This window comes from Dendropsophus ebraccatus, chromosome 3, assembly GCF_027789765.1.
Source record: "Dendropsophus ebraccatus isolate aDenEbr1 chromosome 3, aDenEbr1.pat, whole genome shotgun sequence".
In the NCBI taxonomy this organism is placed as follows: Eukaryota; Metazoa; Chordata; class Amphibia; order Anura; family Hylidae; genus Dendropsophus; species Dendropsophus ebraccatus.
Genome location: NC_091456.1, coordinates 47,583,606 through 47,605,826, shown reverse-complemented (window position 1 = coordinate 47,605,826; position 22,221 = coordinate 47,583,606). Strand labels below are relative to the sequence as shown.

The following is a 22,221-nucleotide window of genomic DNA, read 5'->3' as shown; positions in this document are numbered from 1 at the left end:
TATACTCACCTGATCCTGCCAGGTCCCGCTTCCTGATCCGGTCGGGTCACGGAGATATCAGCGCCCAAAGCCCGGCGTACGCGCTCATAGGAGAGTCCGACGCTCATAGAGAATGAATGGGGAGTCCGATGCTCCGTCATTCTCTATGGGCATCAGACTCTCCTGTGAGCACGCGCGCCGGGCTTCGGGCGCAGATATCTCCGTGACCCGACCGGATCAGATAGCGGGACCCAGCGCGATCAGGTGAGTATAGGGGGCTGTAACGGGGGGTCAGGAGCCTGTCACCCCGGCACGGGGGGTGACAGGTCCTCTTTAAACCAAGGTACCACTGTATATCTAAATGTATGTTATATTTATATAACATTTAAAATAAAGACAAAAGGAGTAAATTATGTAGTTAAATCAGATACTGATATAGCCTAGTAAATAACATATGATCATTTCTATAAAAGTCCCTCCCCAGCTGCGCACCACCAACAACTAAAGAGGAAGCCTTGCCACCAAGATCCACACCACAGTGTGAGAAGAAGTTCTTGTCTAAATAAACCTTGCATACATTGTTCGCATGTTATACAGAGCCAGAAGTGTGCCTACACTGCCCAGAGTATGATTTATAAAGGATGCATACAGTTCCTACATTTCCCAGATAAAGGATGCACACAGTTCCTTGGTAGCTCCATCTAATTCCCATAGAAAAGGTATTCAAAGTGGTACAGTGACACATGGTACCTTTCATATATCAATTTGAGATTCCAGAACATAGAAAAATGCTTTTATTCTCCAATTAAAAGTGTCAGAGTGGCTTTCCCAAGCTCCTGTTCTTCTGAGGGCTGTAACACCCCCTCCCCTTCCATCCCTGACCCTTCTTGGAGCTCAGTTTACAGCTGACTGTCAATCAAGCAGGGTCAGGGATTAGAGGGATTTCAGCTTGCAATACCATTGAAGGGTACCAACTTATCCCTAGTAGCCAGGTCAACCCCTGACGGTAGTATCTGTCACAGAGATGTGTGTGTCAAGGTATTTATCTTACTAGGTTTGTTGCTTGTTGTATTAGCGTTGTAGATTGTGATACAGATCAGTGACTTTTATGAGCCTCTGGAATCCAGGGTTGGGGCCTTCTATCCTCTCCGCAGGGGGGTGACTCTAGCTAGTGATATGTCCTTGCCCTGCTAACTGACACCACAGAAAATGTGGGCAGGGCAGAATAGAGTGTGTGGGTTTAATCTCTCTGGTGGGGCAGATGTAGATTTGGCTGGACATGAGGAGAGTAAGCTATATTGGAGAAAAGACTAACTGTCAATACCTGTCTGTATTGGTCACGAGTCCCTCTTGTGACAGTATCCCCAGCAGCCATCTCCTTCCTCTGGGTGGCATCCCCAGAGCATTCCCCACCCCATAGATACCATCCCCAGTAGCCAGGTCCTCCCTGTAGGTAGCATGCCCAGTAGCCAGGTCCTCCCTGTAGGTAGCATCCCCAGTAGCCATGTCCTCCCTGTAAGTAGCATCCCCAGTAGCAAGGTCCTCCCCGTAGGTAGCATCCCCAGTAGCAAGGTCCTCCCTGTAAGTAGCATCCCCAGTAACCAGGTCCTCCCTGTAAGTAGCATCCCCAGTAACCAGGTCCTCCCTGTAGGTAGCATCCCCAGTAGCCATGTCCTCCCTGTAAGTAGCATCCCCAGTAACCAGGTCCTCCCTGTAGGTAGCATCCCCAGTGGCCATGTCCTGTCTGTAAGTAGCATCCCCAGTAACCAGGTCCTCCCTGTAGGTTGCATCCCCAGTAGCCATGTCCTCCCTGTAAGTAGCATCCCCAGTAACCAGGTCCTCCCTGTAGGTAGAATCCCCAGTAACCAGGTCCTCCCTGTAGGTAGCATCCCCAGTAACCAGGTCCTCCCTGTAGGTAGCATCCCCAGTAACCAGGTCCTCCCTGTAGGTAGCATCCCCAGTAGCCATGTCCTCCCTGTAAGTAGCATCCCCAGTAGCCGGGTCCTCCCTGTAGTTAGTATCCCTAGTAGCCACATCCTTCACCTAAGGAGGTTAGTATCCCCAAGTAGCCAGATTCCCACTGTAGGTAGTATTCCTAATAGGCCCCCTAACCTACTCACCTACCACCCGGTACAGCGCTCTGTTGTCTTCTTTTCCTTCCCTGCTCTGAGAGAGGGTGCAGGAGTGACCTTATCGTGTGGGCCTTTACCTGAGTGGGAAGGAACATAGACTGGTGGCCACTGAGGGGGTTGGGTACCCAAAGACAGCATATATTTATGAGATACACAATTTGCATAACTCCCATTGACATTACTAAGAGTTATGCAGCATACCCCCTTGAGTAATAAAAACAGTGTAGCTTCCAGGGCTATGCCATTTGTGCAACTCGAATTCAAGTCAATGGGAGTTATGCAAATTGTGTTTTTTAGCTTCCTGACCTCCTCTAGAAGCCGCAAGCATTCTGGAGGGGACCTGCTGCTTTTATAGTTGAATAACGCATTTCTAGCAGGGGCACCTCTGCCATCTAGCCCCCCCCCCCCCCCCCACACACACACACACACATTGCTTTCAGGTGGCCCCCTGGGCGATTGCATCCCTTGCCCAATGCTAGAAATAGCCCTGGCTGGCTGAGAACTGCTACTATGAGAGTAAACATGAATATAAAGAATAATAATGTGGAGACTGATATTTATGTGAAGATTACCCTTTTTCAGTATGAAATCATTAAAATATATTTCCTTGAAGATTTACTGCCTAGCATTTCCTGGCTGTATTTTCTGATATCATCGTGAATTACTTTACTTTCATGCAGAGACTGTTTTCATATGTGAATGAGGCTATTATGTCCTCTCAACATTGCTAAATGAATTTATGGAGACTAATTTGCAAGTGAACTTTGATATAAATTCTCTCTTTGGGGAGTTTATGTTTCCATCTTTATCATTTTACTCTACAGGAGGGAATTTATAGATCTTCTGTTTGAAAAAAAATGTTTAAATCTATTCAAAATAGCTGTATTATATGCATTTTATTGGGCTCATCTTTAGGCAAAATTCAGTTTGCTTTGACATTTATATATTTTTTTACTTATTTATATTATTGTAGTTGTCAACAAGAGATCCATAAATCAATGTTTATTTGCAGGCATACTAAACATTTAGATTAACCCTTCGAAGACCTGCCTCCTTTTGGCCTTAAAGAGAATCTACCAGCAGCAGGCGACCCTAAACTGCTGAAAAATTCTAAAAGGCCATATTACACTGAGCGATAATGGGCCAAATCAGGCTTGATTATTGTTTACCAAGGGCTGCACGGACATCGTTAACGATGTCTGTGCGGCCCTTGCCCTGAATTGTTCATACATTACTTCCACGCTCCCGGTCTTCTCCTACCTTCTTCTTGCTTCCCAGCACTGCGTGCTGTAGCTTCTCTGAGCTGACTGGACGCTCAGCCAATCACTGGTTGGGACTGCCACCGGTGCAGCCAATGATTGGCTGAGCAGCCTGTCATCTCAGAGAATCTGCAGTGCGTGGTGTCGGGAAGCAAGCAGAAGGCAGGAGGAGACCGGGAGTGTGGACAGGTAATCTTCGAACAGTTTAGGGAAGGGCTGCACTGACATCGCTAAGGATGTCAGTGCAGCCCTTGTTAAAGATTATCGAGCTGTCTATTATGCCCAGTATCAGATTGGCGCTGGTTTACACTATTGATCGGGCCGCCATCAGGCTGGCCTGTCTAATAGGACCCTTACAGGGCAGGGGACAGGGATCCCAAGTTAAAAAGTTGTTTCATTTAGCTGGCTTTCATCTATGGCTTTTTGTAATAATTTGTACATTCGGCTTAAATTTACTCATTTTCACAAAGAATATGGGAGTATAGGCACCTTTTTCTGAGACCATGTATGGGCTTCCGAATGCAAAGTTGTTTATTATTATTATTATTATTATTATTATTAATAATATCCACATCTTCAAGTGGCTCTGGCACCGTTTTACATACAAATAAGTGTATTCAAGACTAAACAAAGGTAGTTCTTTTAGACTTTTTAAGTTCTTTCTGTAGTTCTTTTAGTCTAACTAAGATGCTCCATTCCCCTTATTAGTTTAGTTGCCTGCCTTTGTGCATTTACCAGTTCCAGGACATCCTTCCTACGAACAGGTGGCCAAAACTGGACAGCATACTCTAGATGGAGCTGAACCAAAGCTTTATAACACGGCAATATTATATCCCTGTCCCGAGAGTCCATGCCTGTTTTAAAGCATGACAATATCCCGCTGGCCATAGAAGCAGCTAACTGACATTGTGTGCTGTTCTGTAGTCCATTATCTACGAGTACACCCAGATACATACAAATTGGAGGGGTCAGTTGCAGCACAATGACTGGCTGAGCGGAAAGTCTATTGTCATCTATATCCATGAGGCTTTCCAAAGAGCATGTCACTATATCCCCTTAACGACAAAGGGCGTATAGGTACGCCCTATTGCCGGTAAGGGCGTTCAGAGCGGGGCCGCGCGGCGACCCCGCTCTGAACCGCGGCGGTCCCGGGTGCCGCGTGTAGCCCGGGACCGTAGGTATTAGCGGGCACGGCGATCGGACCGTGCCCGCTAATACAGTAATCAGATGCAGCTGTCAAACATGACAGCTGCATCCGATTACCGGATCCAGCATCTCCCTGGTGTCTAGTGGCGGAGATCGCTCCTCCGGGATGTTATCCCGGAGAAGCGATTTCCGTTTCTGAAGCCGGCCGGGGACCGCTCCAAGATGGCGCCGTCCCCGGCTCGGCACTCGTTTGCTTCCGGCTGCAGCAGCCGAAAGCAAACGAGTGCCGATCTCATGGATCTCTGCAGCATCTATGAGATCAAAGTGTATATACTAGAAGTCCCCCAGGGGGGCTTCTAGTATATGTGTAAAAAAAATAAGAAAAGTGTTGTTGTGAATAAAAAGCCCCCTCCCCTAATAAAAGTCTGAATCACCCCCCTTTTCCCAGGTTATAAATAAAAATAAATAAATAAATAAATAAACAAACATGTTTGCTATCGCCGCGTGCGTAATCGCCCAAACTATTAATTAATCACATTCCTGATCTCGTACGGTAAACGGCGTAAGCGCAAAAAAATCCCAAAGTGCAAAATTGCGCATTTTTGGTCGCATCAAATCCAGAAAAATTGTAATAAAAAGCGATCAAAAAGTCGTATATGCGCAATCAAGGTACCGATAGAAAGAACACATCATGGCGCAAAGAATGACACCTGACACAGCCCCAAAGACCAAAGGATAAAAGCGCTATAAGCCTGGGAATGGAGCGGTTTTAAGTGACGTATATTTGTTGACAATGGTTTGAATTTTTTACAGGCCATCCGATACAATATAAGTTATACATGTTACATATCGTTTTAATCGTAACGACTTGAGGAACGTGCATAACAAGTCAGTTTTACCCCAGGGCGAATGGCGTAAAAACACATTTCCCCCAAATAAACAAAATGCTTTTTTTTTTTCAATTTCACCACACTTTGAATTTTTTTCTGGTTTCGCAGTGTACTTTATGCAAAAATTCAGCCTGTCATTGCAAAGTACAATTAGTGACGCAAAAAATAAGGGCTCATGTGGGTTTCTAGGTGGAAAAATGCACAAGGAGGAAAAAACGAAAACGCAAAAATCGAAATTGGCTCTGTCCTTAAGGGGATATGCTGTTAAAAACAATATACAAAAAAAAATTAAAAAATAAAATTGTAACAAAATAGAAACAAATTGGAAAAAAGTTTTTATACCTAAAAAAAAATCTAGGCAATACATTATTTAATATATAAATGCAAAGAAGCCAGGTCAGTGCATGTAGGACCCCTAAATAATGGCGATGGGGAGTTGATCACTGGGAATCAAGAGAAAGATGAGCTATGGGTTCCCTAGTTCTGTATATATAAAATACAGTGCTGGAAACATGTTATGTAATGTACTGAATAGGGATGCTCCGAACCTGGTTCGGTTCGGGTTCGTACGAACTTGAACTCTCGGAGATGATTCCCGCTGTCTGCCCGCTCCGTGGAGAGGGTGGATACAGGGGGAGGACCGCCAGGAAAACTGGGATACAGCCATAGGCTGTATCCCAGTTTTCCAGGTGGTCCTCCCGCTGTATCCACCCGCTGCACGGAGCGGGAAGACAGCGGGAATCTGATGCCGAGCGTTCGGGTTCATACGAACCCGAACCTCGGCAAGTTCGGACCATCCCTAGTACTTAACCAGCATAAATGAAATACATTGAATTTAAGCAAAGCTCCATGACCTGATTGATTACACCCAACAGTTCTGTAATTTCTGTATCCTAGTACGTAATAGTCAAAGATTCTCAAGTGACTGGTATTATACCAAAGGTCTGGCGTAAAGCGAATTTTATTACTGCATGCTGCCTTATGATAAATTATCATAGAGAAAGAGCAAACAGAGAGTAAATACTCATTGGTTGTGCCATAGTCTATAGGTAAATGAGATGTTCTGCAACAGCTTTTGGCTGGGACTTGGCAGGAGTGCTGGTGGAGGGGGGTAGACTGGGTGGGAGGACTGTGAGAGCTGAAGGAAAGCAATACATTGTCAGGATTGTAGTACTAAGAAATTGTTCAACCACCAAGAAGTACAACCACCAAATACAGAACGAAGACCCTCAAAACTAATTTTTGGTGGTTTCAGAACAGGAGCAGACTGTTAAGCAATGCTATATGCTTCAGTAGCTTTTTATTTTTTTCCACCTAATGTTGGAGTACCCCTTTAATATGAATTCTCTTTTTGTATAAGAGGTTAGTGCAGCTGCATGGAAGCTGTGTAACGAAGTACACAGCAAGTGATTTTCACTACTTATTCTATATATATATATAGATCATGTGTGCTTTGTACAGTATGTACAGTGTAACATTATGACATTTCACAAAAATGGGGCTACACATCCTCCCAGTTCAAAAATGCAGATTAAAAAACCTAAACTATGTACTATGTAGTAGCTGCACAATTAGCAGGAAATAAATATTGTCACATTCTGGAAAAGGGGAAGTGGAAAGGCAAGTGATTTTTACTCTAAATGTAGTCACAGTGTATTATTACATCCCTTTTAGCTATTTAAACTACATACATATTATGGCATGTGACCACTTGTACTATAGCTGTGTTTGCTGCTTTTCTATGCTTTCCATTTTTAGGGTGGGTTCAGACTGAGGAATTCTCGCGGAAAATGTCAGCTGAATTCCGTCAGCTGTCCACCCGCACGGGCACGCGCTTTTCCTCCGGCTCCATAGACACCATTCTATGGGCCGGCGTATTCCGCGATCCGCTGAAAGAAGTGACATGACACTTCTTTCAGAGTATAGCGGAATACGCCGGCCCATAGAATGGTGTCTATGGGGCCGGCGGAAAGGCGCCCAGATGTCAAAAAAATCTTATGCAGCATCCATGTTTGGTAAGAAAGGATTCACCTTCGGTAGATTCAGATGATTGGCCGGGACACAGACCCGTCTATACAAAGTCTCACAGCTGCCAATGTGTATCGGAGCAGAACCAAAGCCATGATGAAGAAAGAATGGCCTGTAGGGCTCAGAGAGAGGATTTTGTAAAGGCAGATATACTGTATGTAGAAGGGTTCCAAAACAAACATATTCAGTTTGCAGGGGTGTACAGAGGTAGCAGTTACAAAGTCGTTTTGCCACAGTCAGGAGGTGTGCATGAGGGTAGGCATATACCGTATTTTACGGCGTATAAGATGACTTTTTAACCTTTTAGAAGTTATGGGTCATCTTATACGCAGGGTATGGCCGCCCCATACGGTGGGGGGGCTCAAAAATGGCTGCATCCCCACCGTATGGGGCGACCACTATAACAAAAACAAACAGTAAACTCAGCTCGGCTGCTCAGGAGAGCTTCTGGGATCCCCGACACAGTCAGTGTACGTCACACTGCCTGTGTCGGGAACGGGTCAGAAGAAGCGCGGAGGCTGGGAATGGGCCCTAGGTGAGTTTACTGGGTTTTTTTTAATATAGCTGAAAGTAACCCCTGCCTGACCTGGATGGTTTTCTTGAAAAAAATAATAATACAAATTACAGGCATTAGATTGCACGTGATAAGATGTTGATCCAGTAATTCATTCATATTGCCATTTTAGAATCAGGAAGGAATTTTTCTTCCTGTGATGGGGCAATTGGCATCTGCCTCATAAAGTTTTATCAACACAATAGGGTTATACTGTAGGTTGAACTTTATGGACTCTTGTCTTTCTTCAACTTTATTGTGCTGTTTATGTGGTGTTAAGACTGGTTCTAGATAATCTGGGTGTAGATAATAAAAAATAGCATATTTTTGTCACTCTAAAGGGTGCAAATGTAACATGTTTGTTTAGGGTGCCTTCACACGTACCGACTCGCAGCGTTAATAACGCTGCGAGTCGGCTAGGTCCTAGCAGATCACTGTCATTACATACACGCAGCGGTCTGAACGACCGCTGCTTGTATGTATGTCTGCCGGCCCCTTATCCCTTCTGATGCCGCCCGCCTCCTGCTCCGCTCTGTATACATACCTCCTCGCTCCACGGGGTCCCGGCGTCCTGCTCTCCCACCCGGCCAATCAGTGGCTGCGGCAGGGCAACACACTGATTGGCCGGGCGCGAGAGTAGGACGCTGGGACCCCGTGGAGCGAGGAGGTATGTATACAGAGCGGAGCATTATTAACGCTGCGAGTAAGTACGTGTGAAGGCACCCTTAAAAATCTAATGCCTCTTTCAGAATGTGGCTCTATTTACACCATCTATAAAGTAAAAAAACAGGTGTATTTGCTTTGAAAATTACATACAAATGAAGCAGTGCAAAGTGCATGTACTATTTTATTGTCAAATATGGTGGATTTTAAACCAAATGGATTTTAGGCATATGATTTCCACAGCATGTTGCATTTTGATAGAATGCCATGGACTTGAAAAATGTATCACAAAAGGTGACATACTCATTAACATACTCACTAAATACTGCCTGTGCCAGTAACATACTCACTAAATACTGCCTGTGCCAGTAACATACTCACTAAATACTGCATGTGCCAGTAACATACTCACTAAATAATGCATGTACCAGTAACATACTCACTAGTTACTGCATGTGCCAGTAACATACTCACTAATTACTGCATGTGCCAGTAAAATACTCACTAAATACTGCCTGTGCCAGTAACATACTCACTAAATACTGCCTGTGCCAGTAACATACTCACTAAATACTGCATGTGCCAGTAACATACTCACTAAATACTGCATGTGCCAGTAACATACTCACTAAATAATGCATGTACCAGTAACATACTCACTAGTTACTGCATGTGCCAGTAACATACTCACTAAATACAGCATGTGCCAGTAACATACTCACTAAATACAGCATGTGCCAGTAACATACTCACTAATTACTGCATGTACCAGTAACATACTCACTAATTACTGCATGTACCAGTAACATACTCACTAATTACTGCATGTACCAGTAACATACTCACTAAATAATGCATGTGCCAGTAATATACTCACTAGTTACTGCATGTGCCAGTAACATACTCACTAAATACAGCATGTGCCAGTAATATACTCACTAATTACTGCATGTGCCAGTAACATACTCACTAAATACAGCATGTGCCAGTAACATACTCACTAAATAATGCATGTGCCAGTAACATACTCACTAAATAATGCATGTGCCAGTAACATACTCACTAATTACTGCATGTGCCAGTAACATACTCACTAAATACTGCATGTGCCAGTAACATACTCACTAATTACTGCATGTGCCAGTAAAATACTCAGTAAATACCGCATGTGCCAGTAACATACTCAGTAAATACCGCATGTGCAAGTAACATGCTCACGAAATACTGCATGTGCCAGTAACATACTCAATACTGCATGTGCCAGTAACATACTCACTAAATACCGCATGTGCCAGTAACATACTCACTAATTACTGCATGTGCCAGTAACATACTCACTTAATACCGCATGTGCCAGTAACATACTCACTAAATACCGCATGTGCCAGTAACATACTCACTAATTACTGCATGTGCCAGTAACATACTCACTTAATACCGCATGTGCCAGTAACATACTCACTAATTACTGCATGTGCCAGTAAAATACTCGGTAAATACCGCATGTGCCAGTAACATACTCACTAATTACTGCATGTGCCAGTAAAATACTCAGTAAATACCGCATGTGCCAGTAACATACTCACTTAATACCGCATGTGCCAGTAAAATACTCAGTAAATACTGCATGTGCCAGTAACATACTCACTAAATACCGCATGTGCAAGTAACATACTCACGAAATACTGCATGTGCCAGTAACATACTCACTAAATACCGCATGTGCAAGTAACATACTCACTAAATACCGCATGTGCAAGTAACATACTCACTAAATACCGCATGTGCCAGTAACATACTCACTAAATACCGCATGTGCCAGTAACATACTCACTAAATACCGCATGTGCCAGTAACATACTCACTAAATACTGCATATGCCAGTAACATACTCAATACTGCATGTGCCAGTAACATACTCAGTAAATACCGCATGAGCCAGTAACATACTCACTAAATACCGCATGTGCCAGTCACATACTCACTAAATACCGCATGTGCCACTAACATACCCACTACATACAGCATGTGCCACTTACATACTCACTAAATAGAGCATGTGCCACTTACATACTCACTACATAGAGCATGTGCCACTTACATACTCACTACATAGAGCATGTGCCACTTACATACTCACTAAATACTGCATGTGCCACTAACATACTCACTACATACAGCATGTGCCACTTACATACTCACTACATACAGCATGTGCCACTTACATACTCACTACATACAGCATGTGCCACTTACATACTCACTACATACAGCATGTGCCACTTACATACTCACTACAAACCGTACGTGCAATTAGCATACTTGCTGCATACATCATGTGCCACTAGCATACTTGCAGTAACCCCAGGTTTCTAGGTGTTGTATTAGCTGGGGTGAGATGGTGGTATACCAACAAGGCACTTGTCAGCTGGCCAGGAGAGGTTGCGCCCACCCCTAGGTATATTAACACATGGCTTTTGTAAAAGGACAGGTGCAGGTGTGGTGCAGATGCAAGAAACCATGAAGTACAGCAGTTAACAACCAGGAAAATGTTATAACAGTTAACCCTCTACCTTCAGCTGTGCATACAAACAAGGGAGATTGAAACACCAAGTGCGGAAAGGCACCTATCACCCTAAAGTGTGACACCTGACAGAGTTACCTTTATACAGGTGGTATAACAGATGTAGTGGCACACCTGTACTGGGACGCTACATCAGTAGGCTCTATCTTGTGTAATGTTTTTTAGGGCAAGTCTAATTGGGCAGGAAGACTAAGAAAAACCCTGTGTGATAGGCTATAGTAACACTTCGGGGTATTCCATATTGGTGTGCAATAGAGCCTCATACAGTGGCTTCCATTATATAGAAAGACAAAAAGTACAGTTCACAGTTAACCCTTTAACAGTTTCTCCTTCAGTCGTACAGTATAATATAAACAATACAGTGATGCCTGGTGGTGGGAGCAGCATACTACAAGCTTCAGTCCCAGAGCATATAGATACATAGTACCAACATATACCTGCTGTACAGAAGCAGTAGACACCCACTCTGGGACACTGCATACCCCTACATACTGTACCACATACACCACCAACATACTTGCTACATACAGCATGTGCGACTAGCATAACTGCTACATAAAGTATGCGCCACTAAAATACCCACTACATACAGCATGTGTCACTAACATACCCGCTACATACCACATATGCCACTAATATATGAAAGAAATGCTTAACAAACCCATTAAAACAATGGGATCTGTCATAATATTTCAATAGAATCAGTTACATTATAAGAAACTCATTGCAATTATCATTGCTCCTTTAAAAACAGAATCCATGCTACCAATGGGTCCAGGGCTTTTTAGAATATTCTATGTAGGTGAAAGCATAATATTTGAGAAACTGACAATGTAAATTTCCAACATAATAAGAAGCCAAATTTAAAAAACAAAATTCTACATGGCTTATTTCCTCATATATGTACACAAAGTACTGTAAGCCACTTTTGCATATTGAGAGTGAATGAAACTTGCCGGTATTTGCATTACTGAAACTGAATAGTTTTGCATTTTTTCTTCCTCTTTAAATTCTCAACTAAACGGTTTATGTAAAAGCAGAACTTTGACCTGTCATAGTAATTGATTGGTGGGGCCCAGGTATTGACACTGACCGCTATGACCTAGGGGGCATTCATATGTTCCGCAATTGTGGTCCGTGCACAGAAGATGTGCTACGGGCCGGAACTACGGAACTCCTAGTAACAACATTTATTATGATGCTGGGAGCTCGGAAACAGGATAAATCTTAACATGGATTTGTCAGTAAAGTAGCGCAAAGATTGAAACTGATTCGGGGTTCCCAGCATCATAATGAATGATGATGCAGAGTTCCATGATTCCGGCCCATAGCACATCATCTGTATATTTGGATGGTGCATAGAACGCACGAATGACCCCTATGGGGTAGTAATCCTATGCAACTGAGCTGGAATAAAAAAAAATTATAGTGCAAAAATTTTGCTTGTAAATTAATATTTTATATAAAAAAAATTCTGAATTTCTTTAAATACTTCCTGCTGCTATCATTCTAGTGTCAGGATTTTATTGTGTTTTTTTTTTTTTTTTTTTACTGAACTTCTATGGCTTGTGCACATGGGCAAAAACCTTGTTAGTGGGCAGTGCTGTGGTTTTCTCCATGCCACGTTTAGCTTAGTGCGGTCTCATCCTAAAGCTCCAATTTATTTTCCTTAATTGACATATTAAAGTTAACAGCTAAGGTTTTTCTGTGTAGCAAGTCTTTTGAATTCTTTGCAATGAGGTAAAGGAAATGTAGAAGCAGGTTCGATCATCCGAAACTGCTGCTAGAGTCTTATAGGGCTGTGGCATTCAAGTAACTTCAACTTTTATTAATAGGAGGGTGTCTTGTTCCTTTGCAGTGTAGCACTATAACCCCATTGTGGCTTAAGACTATATATAACTCATCAGGTTTAATTTTATGATTATTTTTATATATGTATTTATTCTTTCCCATTGAATTTCCCATGTAATGCTATATGCACCCGTCTCAGTACTATATGCTATTATTCAACATTCAGGATCCGGCTGTTGGTAGTGCACATGCGGGTTGTAGAAAGGGGGATTGTCCTGACTGGGTGGGCGTCTTTACTGGATGCGCTGCTGTGGAGTTGATGGACCGTGGTGACGTGTTTGCTGCATCCTGTCCTCTCCACGACGTGCGCGCCTGGTGACGTCATATCCGGAGGGATGAACCTGGACTGCATACCGCATGCGCCATATAGAGACCACAGGTGTGTTTGCCATCATACTATTGGTGGGGATCTACTATATAATATCCGTCCTGCTGGGATGACGTCACCCCCTGATGAAGGAGACGAAACGTATGTCGGGGTTTGGCGCCATCCCGGGAGAGCAGAGTACTGTTTAGGGGTATGTGATGCACTTTGCTTCTTTGTTTACATCTGCAACAGTCACTTTACCTATGATGGACTATTAGGTTAAAGTCTAGCAGACAGCTATATACGAATTCACCTAGTCCATCTAAAAATACACGAGTAGAAGGATACAAGGGCACTCACCATTCGATGCAAAAGTCTTTATTGATGATCTTCTAAAAACATAGCAGGCGGCGAGGACGCCGTGCACCTTCGTCAGTCTCCATCTAGTCCATCTAAAGTACTGTAAGATTTACTTATCAGTGATTTACAGCGCATGTGCTCACTTTTCATGAGGTTCCCCTATATGCTCTACCTGAGGTGTAGTCTTCCATGTGTGAATTTTTGACATTTCTTACTGCTATATTTTAATAATAAAGATACAATTTAGATACATGTTGTTTTCTGATCCTTTATACCAATAGTGTATTGCACACAAGGTCTTAGTACTATTCTTTGAAATAAAAAATAATTAAAGTTAAGATTTAGAGAAAATGGTGCTGAGGTACAAATATTACCTTCATTCTTAGTGGCCCGTGTGCCACTATGGGAAAATGACAGCAGGTTAGAATCTTTTGACCTGTAGTAAGTTTCCCTCTAACTTGGGGAGTCTGGCAGCAACTTGTTCCCATCTCCCTCTATTTAGGTTTCATCATCAGGTGCAAAAGCGGTCAGACAAATAAGCTTTTTGCCAACAAGTATCTGATGTGTATGGCTACCTTTACTGCAAAGCAACGCACAAAGGAAGGGGGGGTATCAAAGTCTGCACCTCAAGTAGCCCATCAAAAAGTTGAATATTTTTCGTGAAAGGCTTGTGCAAAAATTGGGTGATTTTTTTTTAACATTCTGCCCCTGGTCACGAAGTGGTCACCAAGTAACTTTAACTTTTATTAATATGAGGCTGTCTTGTTCCTTGGGGGGATCCTTTGGTGAGCCCTCTGTCTACCAATCTGCCTACCCATCGGCTCCTGCAGAATGCAGATTATTCTTCCACCGCTCTGGAGTGATGTTGCTTTGGACCATCATTCACTGCAGAGCGCCATCTGAATATTCATTAGTAAGCATTCTGTAGGAACACATAAGTCTTTAAAGGAGGACATACATTTTCAATAAATGTCAGCCAAATGTTTGTTTACAGGACAGTTATGTCCCCTGACCTTTCCATATGGGGCATGGTTGAATATTTTGCCTACAGGAAGGGGAGGGGTGTGCCATAGCCAGACAGCTGTGGTGCCAACTTATCTCTCCAAGAACCAAAAGGTCGGGTGGCGAAAATTCAACATGCATGATCTTCACTGATATTTGTCAGTGAAAAGTTGGGAGGCCACCACACACTTTAGATAGTTGGCTGAACCTGCCAGTGACCTGGGTCATCAAAGTCTGTAGTATCAGCTTGTATTGTATTAATAATGAGGTGAACCACTTTGGCCACTGCTCCAGCCAATGTTTGCCATTGCACCTGGTGATTTTAAGCCTGTTTGAAAAGACAAATGGAAGTCTATTTCCAGTCAATTCCAGTGGTATTTTAGGACATGGGTAGTGGTTGGTTCAACAAAGGATATGAAATTTTTCCATACCATGCACTTGCTCTTCACAATGATGACATGTAAACGTGACTGTTACAGTATAATATCTAAACCCTGGATGCAGAAGCAAGATTTCTACTGCTAGGCGATGCCAAATTGCTTCCACAATAGTGATGGTCGTATAGGTAAAAACTGGCCAAGCAGGCCAGACAGCCTCTAAAATGTCTGTAATATCGGCATAAAATATGTATCACCTTAATTTAACTATAACCGTCCCATTTTTTGTGGATCCACAAAAATACGGATTTCGGATGCATTATGGGCAGTTTTTTTTTATAGATTATGGTCCTGAAAAACTACTAAACGTGTGAATCAGGCCAAGATTTTATGATGAAAAAATATATTCAACTCACTTTTGAAAAGTTCGCATTGGGCAGTGCACCATACTTAAGCAGCATGTATATATGTCTTGCTTCTGTATTTCCGCAGGAAAGAGCAAAACTATTCTTGTGGTTTGGTCATTACTAGCTTCAGCCGAGGCTAAATGGGACATTATTTTCTACTATTATGTTACTTGTTATCCGCAGATAAAGGTAAGAATTCAGGCTGTTACTGGGGGAATAAAAGCAGCTACAAGAAAAGCGATGTGCACCCTGAGTAAGGTTGGAACAAGATAACAAATTGTGAGAAAAAAGTAGTATCATGGCTTACTTTCATTACTTGTATGTTTACTGCCTATTGATTTGCATGCTCTCTCTAGCAACAGTGAGGTTTTGGGGATTTTGTCATATTAGGAGTAGGGAGGTCTGAAACCCCCAAACTCTTTTCCTGTATAGTAAAAGATAAGAATATTTTTATTGGATGACCAATATTGAATACAGGATTGCAGCAGAGGACAGGAGAGCTTTAGAATTCTTTCAGTACATAAAGTTGTAATAGCTTTAGTGTTTGGAATCAGCCAAGATGTCATAAAACACACATAACATAAATTAATTGGATGAAATATAGAAGTTCCGCTTTCATGGGTTACTGTAATAAGAAGCATTGTTGTCAATCACTGGTAAAGTCACATTGTCCGTAATAGAGGGGATTATTGTGACTGGAATAATCATTTTACAATTCATTGTAAATACAACCGAAATATTTGTATCAGTAACTGAGCCACAGAGATCACTTACCATTTTCTAAGTTTCTAAGTCTATAAAGTTATGTTTTTATAAAGAAGTCCAGCATTTTCTAAAACCCGGCATCTTGCAGGAAAAGGGGGGAATTGATCACAATTACTAACTTACCTCTCCTCATGCCCTCGGTAAGGGGTGGGACCAGCCTCAGGACCCCCGCCAGGCTCCGGGATCTCCGAGGTGTCCACATCACGACCTGGCTGCTGGACTGGCTGCTCAGCCAGCCAGAGACTGGGGCAAGACGGCACTCACCGCGGGTATGAGGAGAGATATACTAAATTAGTAATTGTTTTCCATTTCCCCCCTCCCCCACAGGGTTTCAGGCTTTGGAAAACACCAGATCCTCCCCAGATCATGGGACGATCTTAATAAAAGTTACATCTTCAGGAAGTGTTGATGGCATAGGGAAAATAGTGACAAAACCCCCAAAATATCATTTATGGAGTGAATTTGGGTCAAAAAATGTGATTCCACAAATTTGTGTGTGTGTGTGTGTGGGGGGGGGGGGGTTCATGTTCACATAATTTTTTCTTTATTCCATAGGTCAGTCGGAACACAGTGAAATGCATGTTTACTAGTTTTTAACTATTTTTATTGCCAGTAAAACTTTTTTTTTTGCAAATAGGTGTATTTGAAATGGCCCTATTGTGACTCTTATAGCGCTTTTATTTCTTCACCTACAGGGTCATATGGGGCATCATTTTTTGCGCCATGATCTCAAGTTTTTATTAGTAACATTTTTTTCTAGGTCAGACATAATGATCGCTTTTTATTAATTTTTTATACATAAAATGTCATTTAAAAAAAGCAATCTCTGCGTTTTTTTACTGCTTTTTGTTCACGCCGTTCACTGTGCATGAACAATTGTTTTTTTAAATAGATTATTACACATGCTATGGTATATTATATGTTAAGTAACTTTATTAATTTTATGTGTTTTATGTATAAAATGGGAAGGGGGGAGGGGCTTTGGGACATTTTTTTAAAACTTTTATTTATTTATTTATGTTACACTTTTATAGTCCCTTTAGGGGAATTTTACATACACACATTGGATTACATATTACATACACTGATCACTGCTATGCCATAGGGATCAGTGATACCTGTGATCTTCTAATAGAGCCTTTTTGTGGCCTGTGGCAGACTCTACCAGAAGATCAGACTGCATGGAAGTAAGGAGTATACAGCAGGCCAGCTGTATCTTTCTTCTGCCTAAAATGTATCATGTCGGGAAGCTAGCATTGGACACAATCCACCCTGCAGTCGATCTACTGGAGTGCCCAACCAGCACAAAAAGAAAAATAGATGCTACAATCAGAATCAGAAGGTCTGGTCAAATCTAGCTGTTTCTTATATTGCAACCACTCAAAAGTGTAATGTTTGTGCAATATTGCCTTTGTAAAGCATGCTAGTGCTGGTAGTTCCACAGAAGCAACAGTTTTAAGTTTTGCAGTAGTTGGAGTGAATCCCCTGACCTTGGGTTTTAGCCTCAGTCTGCACTGGATAGATAGTGTTTTGACCGCTGGTACACACTATGGTTAACAATGTCTTGGCCAATGGTACATGGGGTTTCCTTGATTGTATGTCTGCCGATGTAGAAAATCAAGGAGTTGTGTAGTAAACTGAAAACTTTTTTAAAATTTACAAGTTTTGTCAATAAAATGAAGGTACATAGCTTAAACTGTTCCAACAGGTATTAAAAGTAATAGCAGGTGATTGCTGGCAGTAAATAGTTGCTGCAGTTAGGTTTTGAGATGGTTCAGTCCCTGATAATAACATTTGGCTCCTGATGGTAGAAATGTGATCTGTTCGCAATTGCTTGTCAACAAAGAAAATAAAAATTATTATCCTCTCGGACTAAAAGAAACTGTTCCACCATAGCATGTAGTGGCTGCAAGACTGATGCCTTTCAGGCCAGGGCAAGTAAGTACAGAGGATGTCTGCAGTTCCTTTATATTGTAACTTAGCTTTGTTTCATGTGACTCTGGTAGGCCCTGACAACTAACTTAACTTGAGACTGTAGACTTTACTTTGAACTAGAACTCCCTAAAGACCATGAAGTCTAGAAAAGCTGGGTATTTGTAGGGAGCTTATTATACCAGCCATTGCCCTTTCACTAGAAAGTTCTAAGAAGTAAATGCTATTCACCTATAGAAGACAGCAAAGAGCATCCGTTTGTATGCGTAGTATGCAATTAAGTTTAACTCTTTACCTCTGTACCAACTGCCTTGTACAACTAGAACCCCCTAGGGCTGCATGCAACTTTGGTAGCCTCTTTTTGTCATCACCACAGAAAAAGTTCCAAGTGGCCAACTTAGACTCTGTAAATTGCATCCTTAAGGAGAAACATTACCCTTTTGACCCCCAAAATTGAAGTACAACATTTTAAATGTAGTGTGGCACTGCCAAACACTCAGTATTTGAATCCTGGTGGCTGGAGAAGATGGCTGCTTGAAAAACATGGATCCAGCCCATGGATGTACCACTTATAAAAAATATCTTGACTTCTATTAAACTTTATATTGCAAAGAAAAATTATAATTAAAATCTCTGTCTTCATTTTTTTAGGTCTCTGACTGTAACTTCTTAAGTATTTAAGGAACATGGCAGAAGGCGCAAACCATTTGCCATGTTTTTTTGGAAACATAACACGTGAAGAAGCTGAGAACTATCTTAAACAAGCAGGATTGAGTGATGGCTTGTACTTGTTGCGGCAGAGCAGAAGTTACCTTGGAGGTTATGCTCTATCAGTTTCTCATGGTCGGAAATATTATCACTATACTATTGAAAGAGAGTTGAGTGGAACATATGCAATAGCTGGTGGAATATCACATAGCTCTCCAGCCGAGCTCATTAATTACCACACTCAGGAAAGTAGTGGACTAGTATGTTTGTTGAAGAAACCTTGCAGTCGCCCATCTGGTGTTCAACCGAAAATAGGACCTTTTGAAGACCTTAAAGAAAACCTTATCCGAGAGTATGTACAACAAACATGGAATTTACAGGTAAGCTCTGACCCAAGCATAAAATGGTCCTCTAGGCCAAATGCAATAATCAAAGAGTGCTTAAAATTATTTACTATCTTATTAGTGTTTAAATTGGTTAAAGTGAATGTACCACTAGGTACATGACTTTGGGTTTTTTGCATGAACACACCAGCACCAGCATGGGGATGGTGGTTCCTGCACACAGTGCTGGTAAATTCCTGAACATCGACCCAGTATGAAGCACAGGTTGCAGGCCCGCCATCCCCCAGTGCGACGAAAACCCCTCTCCTTTGTGATGCTGCTGCATTGATTCTAATGGAGCCACGTCACAGAGGGGAGGGGGTTTCATCACACTAGGGGCTAGCAGGCCCACCCCAGTGTTTTTATGCCAGGCAGGTTGCTCGGGAACATACCGGCGCAATGTGCGGGAATCGGGCCACAGTTAAAAAAAAAAGACGCCGGTCTGTTCATGTAAAAGGCACAAAGCGATTCGCTTTAAATATGCTTTATTATTGTCAGAGTAAGGCTGGATTCACACGCTGTAACTGTGCGGCTGTATTTTTTATGCGGCTGTAAATGTGCGGGTGAAACTCCGGCCGTGGGAAAAAATAGACATGCGGCTCAAAACATACGGTCATTTACTTGGAAATCTCGTTCAACTAAAAATAACAAATAAAATGTTAAGAAAGTGATGGAAACACCTCTGGATGCATCTGGGAAAGCAGGGAAACAGTTTACAGGAATCGCTATTACCGGGGTTTGCGATCCTCTGCACTATAGCCGATGTCTCTCATGGTTAATATATTGAATTAATAAAACACATTTTCTGTCTAATAAAGTCCCTTTTATTGTTCAATAATTAAATGTAAACGATTCCATCATTTTGCAATTAAATATACTGTTAAAATAAATATATATATAAATAAATGTATATTTATATATATATTTATTTTTTGACAGTATATTGAATTGCACAATGATGGATTCGTTAGAATTAAATTATTGACCAACGAAACTGAATTTATTTAAACGAAAATTTGTTTTCTTAATTAAATATTAATTAGTACAGGAAACTCCATAAGCCGGTAATTCATATGCCGGCAATAGAGCATTCTGTACTAATCATCACTTAACTTTAATGAAAACATCAAATGTTTCTTCTAATTATGTTATCACAATAGCATTATTAGAAGAAACATTTAGAATTATATGTGCGCTCAGCTGATTGGCTGTTCGGCTGAGCGCACATATAATGAGCCGGTCCGCAGTACAGTGACTTCATTGTGCTGCGGACCAGCGAAGAGGACACATCGGGGTGAGTATAGAGCTCTCCCCACCCCCTCCCCGGCACTGCACCCATCCCAGCAAGGAAGGGGGGGTCACTTAACCCCTTCCTTGCTGGGATGGGTGCAGTCTGACATCAGTCTGGCCCCCAGGGGGTTAAGGGGGATGCAATACATCCTCCCTTAACCCCTTGGGGGTCAGACTGTAAGCAGCGATCTGTAAAGATGCTGCATACTGTAAGGAGCACAACACCGCTCACAATGATGGGTGTTGTGCTCCTGTTTGTGTGTTTTTGTGTGTTTCTCCCTTTTTGTTTTTCAGATATCGGTATCCTGGGGATTACGTCGGATTCCATGGACTACGTCGATGACCAGCGTTTTTTTAATGTTTTTTTTAATAAAATGGTCAATGAGGGGTGTGGGGGTGTTTTTATTTGAATAAAAAAATTTGTAAACTTGTGTCTTGTCTTTATTTCTTTACTTTATAGACTTAGTAGTGGAAGCCGTCTAATAGACGGAATCCATTACTAAGTCGGGGCCTAGTGTTAGCCGGTATAAAATGGCTAACACTAACCCCCTATTATTACCCCAGTACCCAATGCCACCAGGGGTACTGGGAAGAGCCGGGTGCCAGTGGTCCCGGAGCGTCAAAATTGGCGCTCCTGGACCGGGCGGCAGCAGGCTGGTAAGATTTAGGCTGGGGAGGGCCTAAACCAATGGCTCTTCCCACCCTGGTGTTACCAGGCTGCTGTCGTTTGGTTTTTAACCCGGCTGGTTATAAAAATAGGGGGGACCCTATGCGTTTTTTTTTAATTATTTATTTATTTAAAAAAAAAAAACGCATAGGGTCCCCCCTATTTTTATAACCAGCCGGGTTAAAAACCAAACGACAGCAGCCTGGTAACACCAGGGTGGGAAGAGCCATTGGTTTAGGCCCTCCCCAGCCTAAATCTTACCAGCCTGCTGCCGCCCGGTCCAGGAGCGCCAATTTTGACGCTCCGGGACCACTGGCACCCGGCTCTTCCCAGTACCCCTGGTGGCATTGGGTACTGGGGTAATAATAGGGGGTTAGTGTTAGCCATTTTATACCGGCTAACACTAGGCCCCGACTTAGTAATGGATTCCGTCTATTAGACGGCTTCCACTACTAAGTCTATAAAGTAAAGAAATAAAGACAAGACACAAGTTTACAAATTTTTTTATTCAAATAAAAACACCCCCACACCCCTCATTGACCATTTTATAAAAAAAAACATTAAAAAAACGCTGGTCATCGACGTAGTCCATGGAATCCGACGTAATCCCCAGGATACCGATATCTGAAAAACAAAAAGGGAGAAACACACAAAAACACACAAACAGGAGCACAACACCCATCATTGTGAGCGGTGTTGTGCTCCTTACAGTATGCAGCATCTTTACAGATCGCTGCTTACAGTCTGACCCCCAAGGGGTTAAGGGAGGATGTATTGCATCCCCCTTAACCCCCTGGGGGCCAGACTGATGTCAGACTGCACCCATCCCAGCAAGGAAGGGGTTAAGTGACCCCCCTTCCTTGCTGGGAGGGGTGCAGTGCTGGGGAGGGATTGGGGAGAGCTCTATACTCACCCTGATGTGTCCTCTTCGCTGGTCC

The 22,221-nt window shown here is 42.4% G+C and overlaps 1 protein-coding gene across 8 annotated transcripts in view; it reads left to right on the top strand.

Annotated features, from left to right (window-relative positions):
* The window catches only part of SYK (spleen associated tyrosine kinase), an 88,089-nt gene that overhangs the window by 22,473 nt on the left and 43,395 nt on the right, over nt 1-22,221 (top strand). For all 8 annotated transcript variants that reach the window (XM_069961682.1, XM_069961687.1, XM_069961684.1 and 5 more), the window contains one exon: nt 18,887-19,323. In XM_069961682.1, coding sequence (XP_069817783.1) covers nt 18,922-19,323 — 402 coding nt within the window. In that variant the 5' untranslated portion in view covers nt 18,887-18,921. The remainder of the gene's footprint in view (nt 1-18,886; nt 19,324-22,221) is intronic.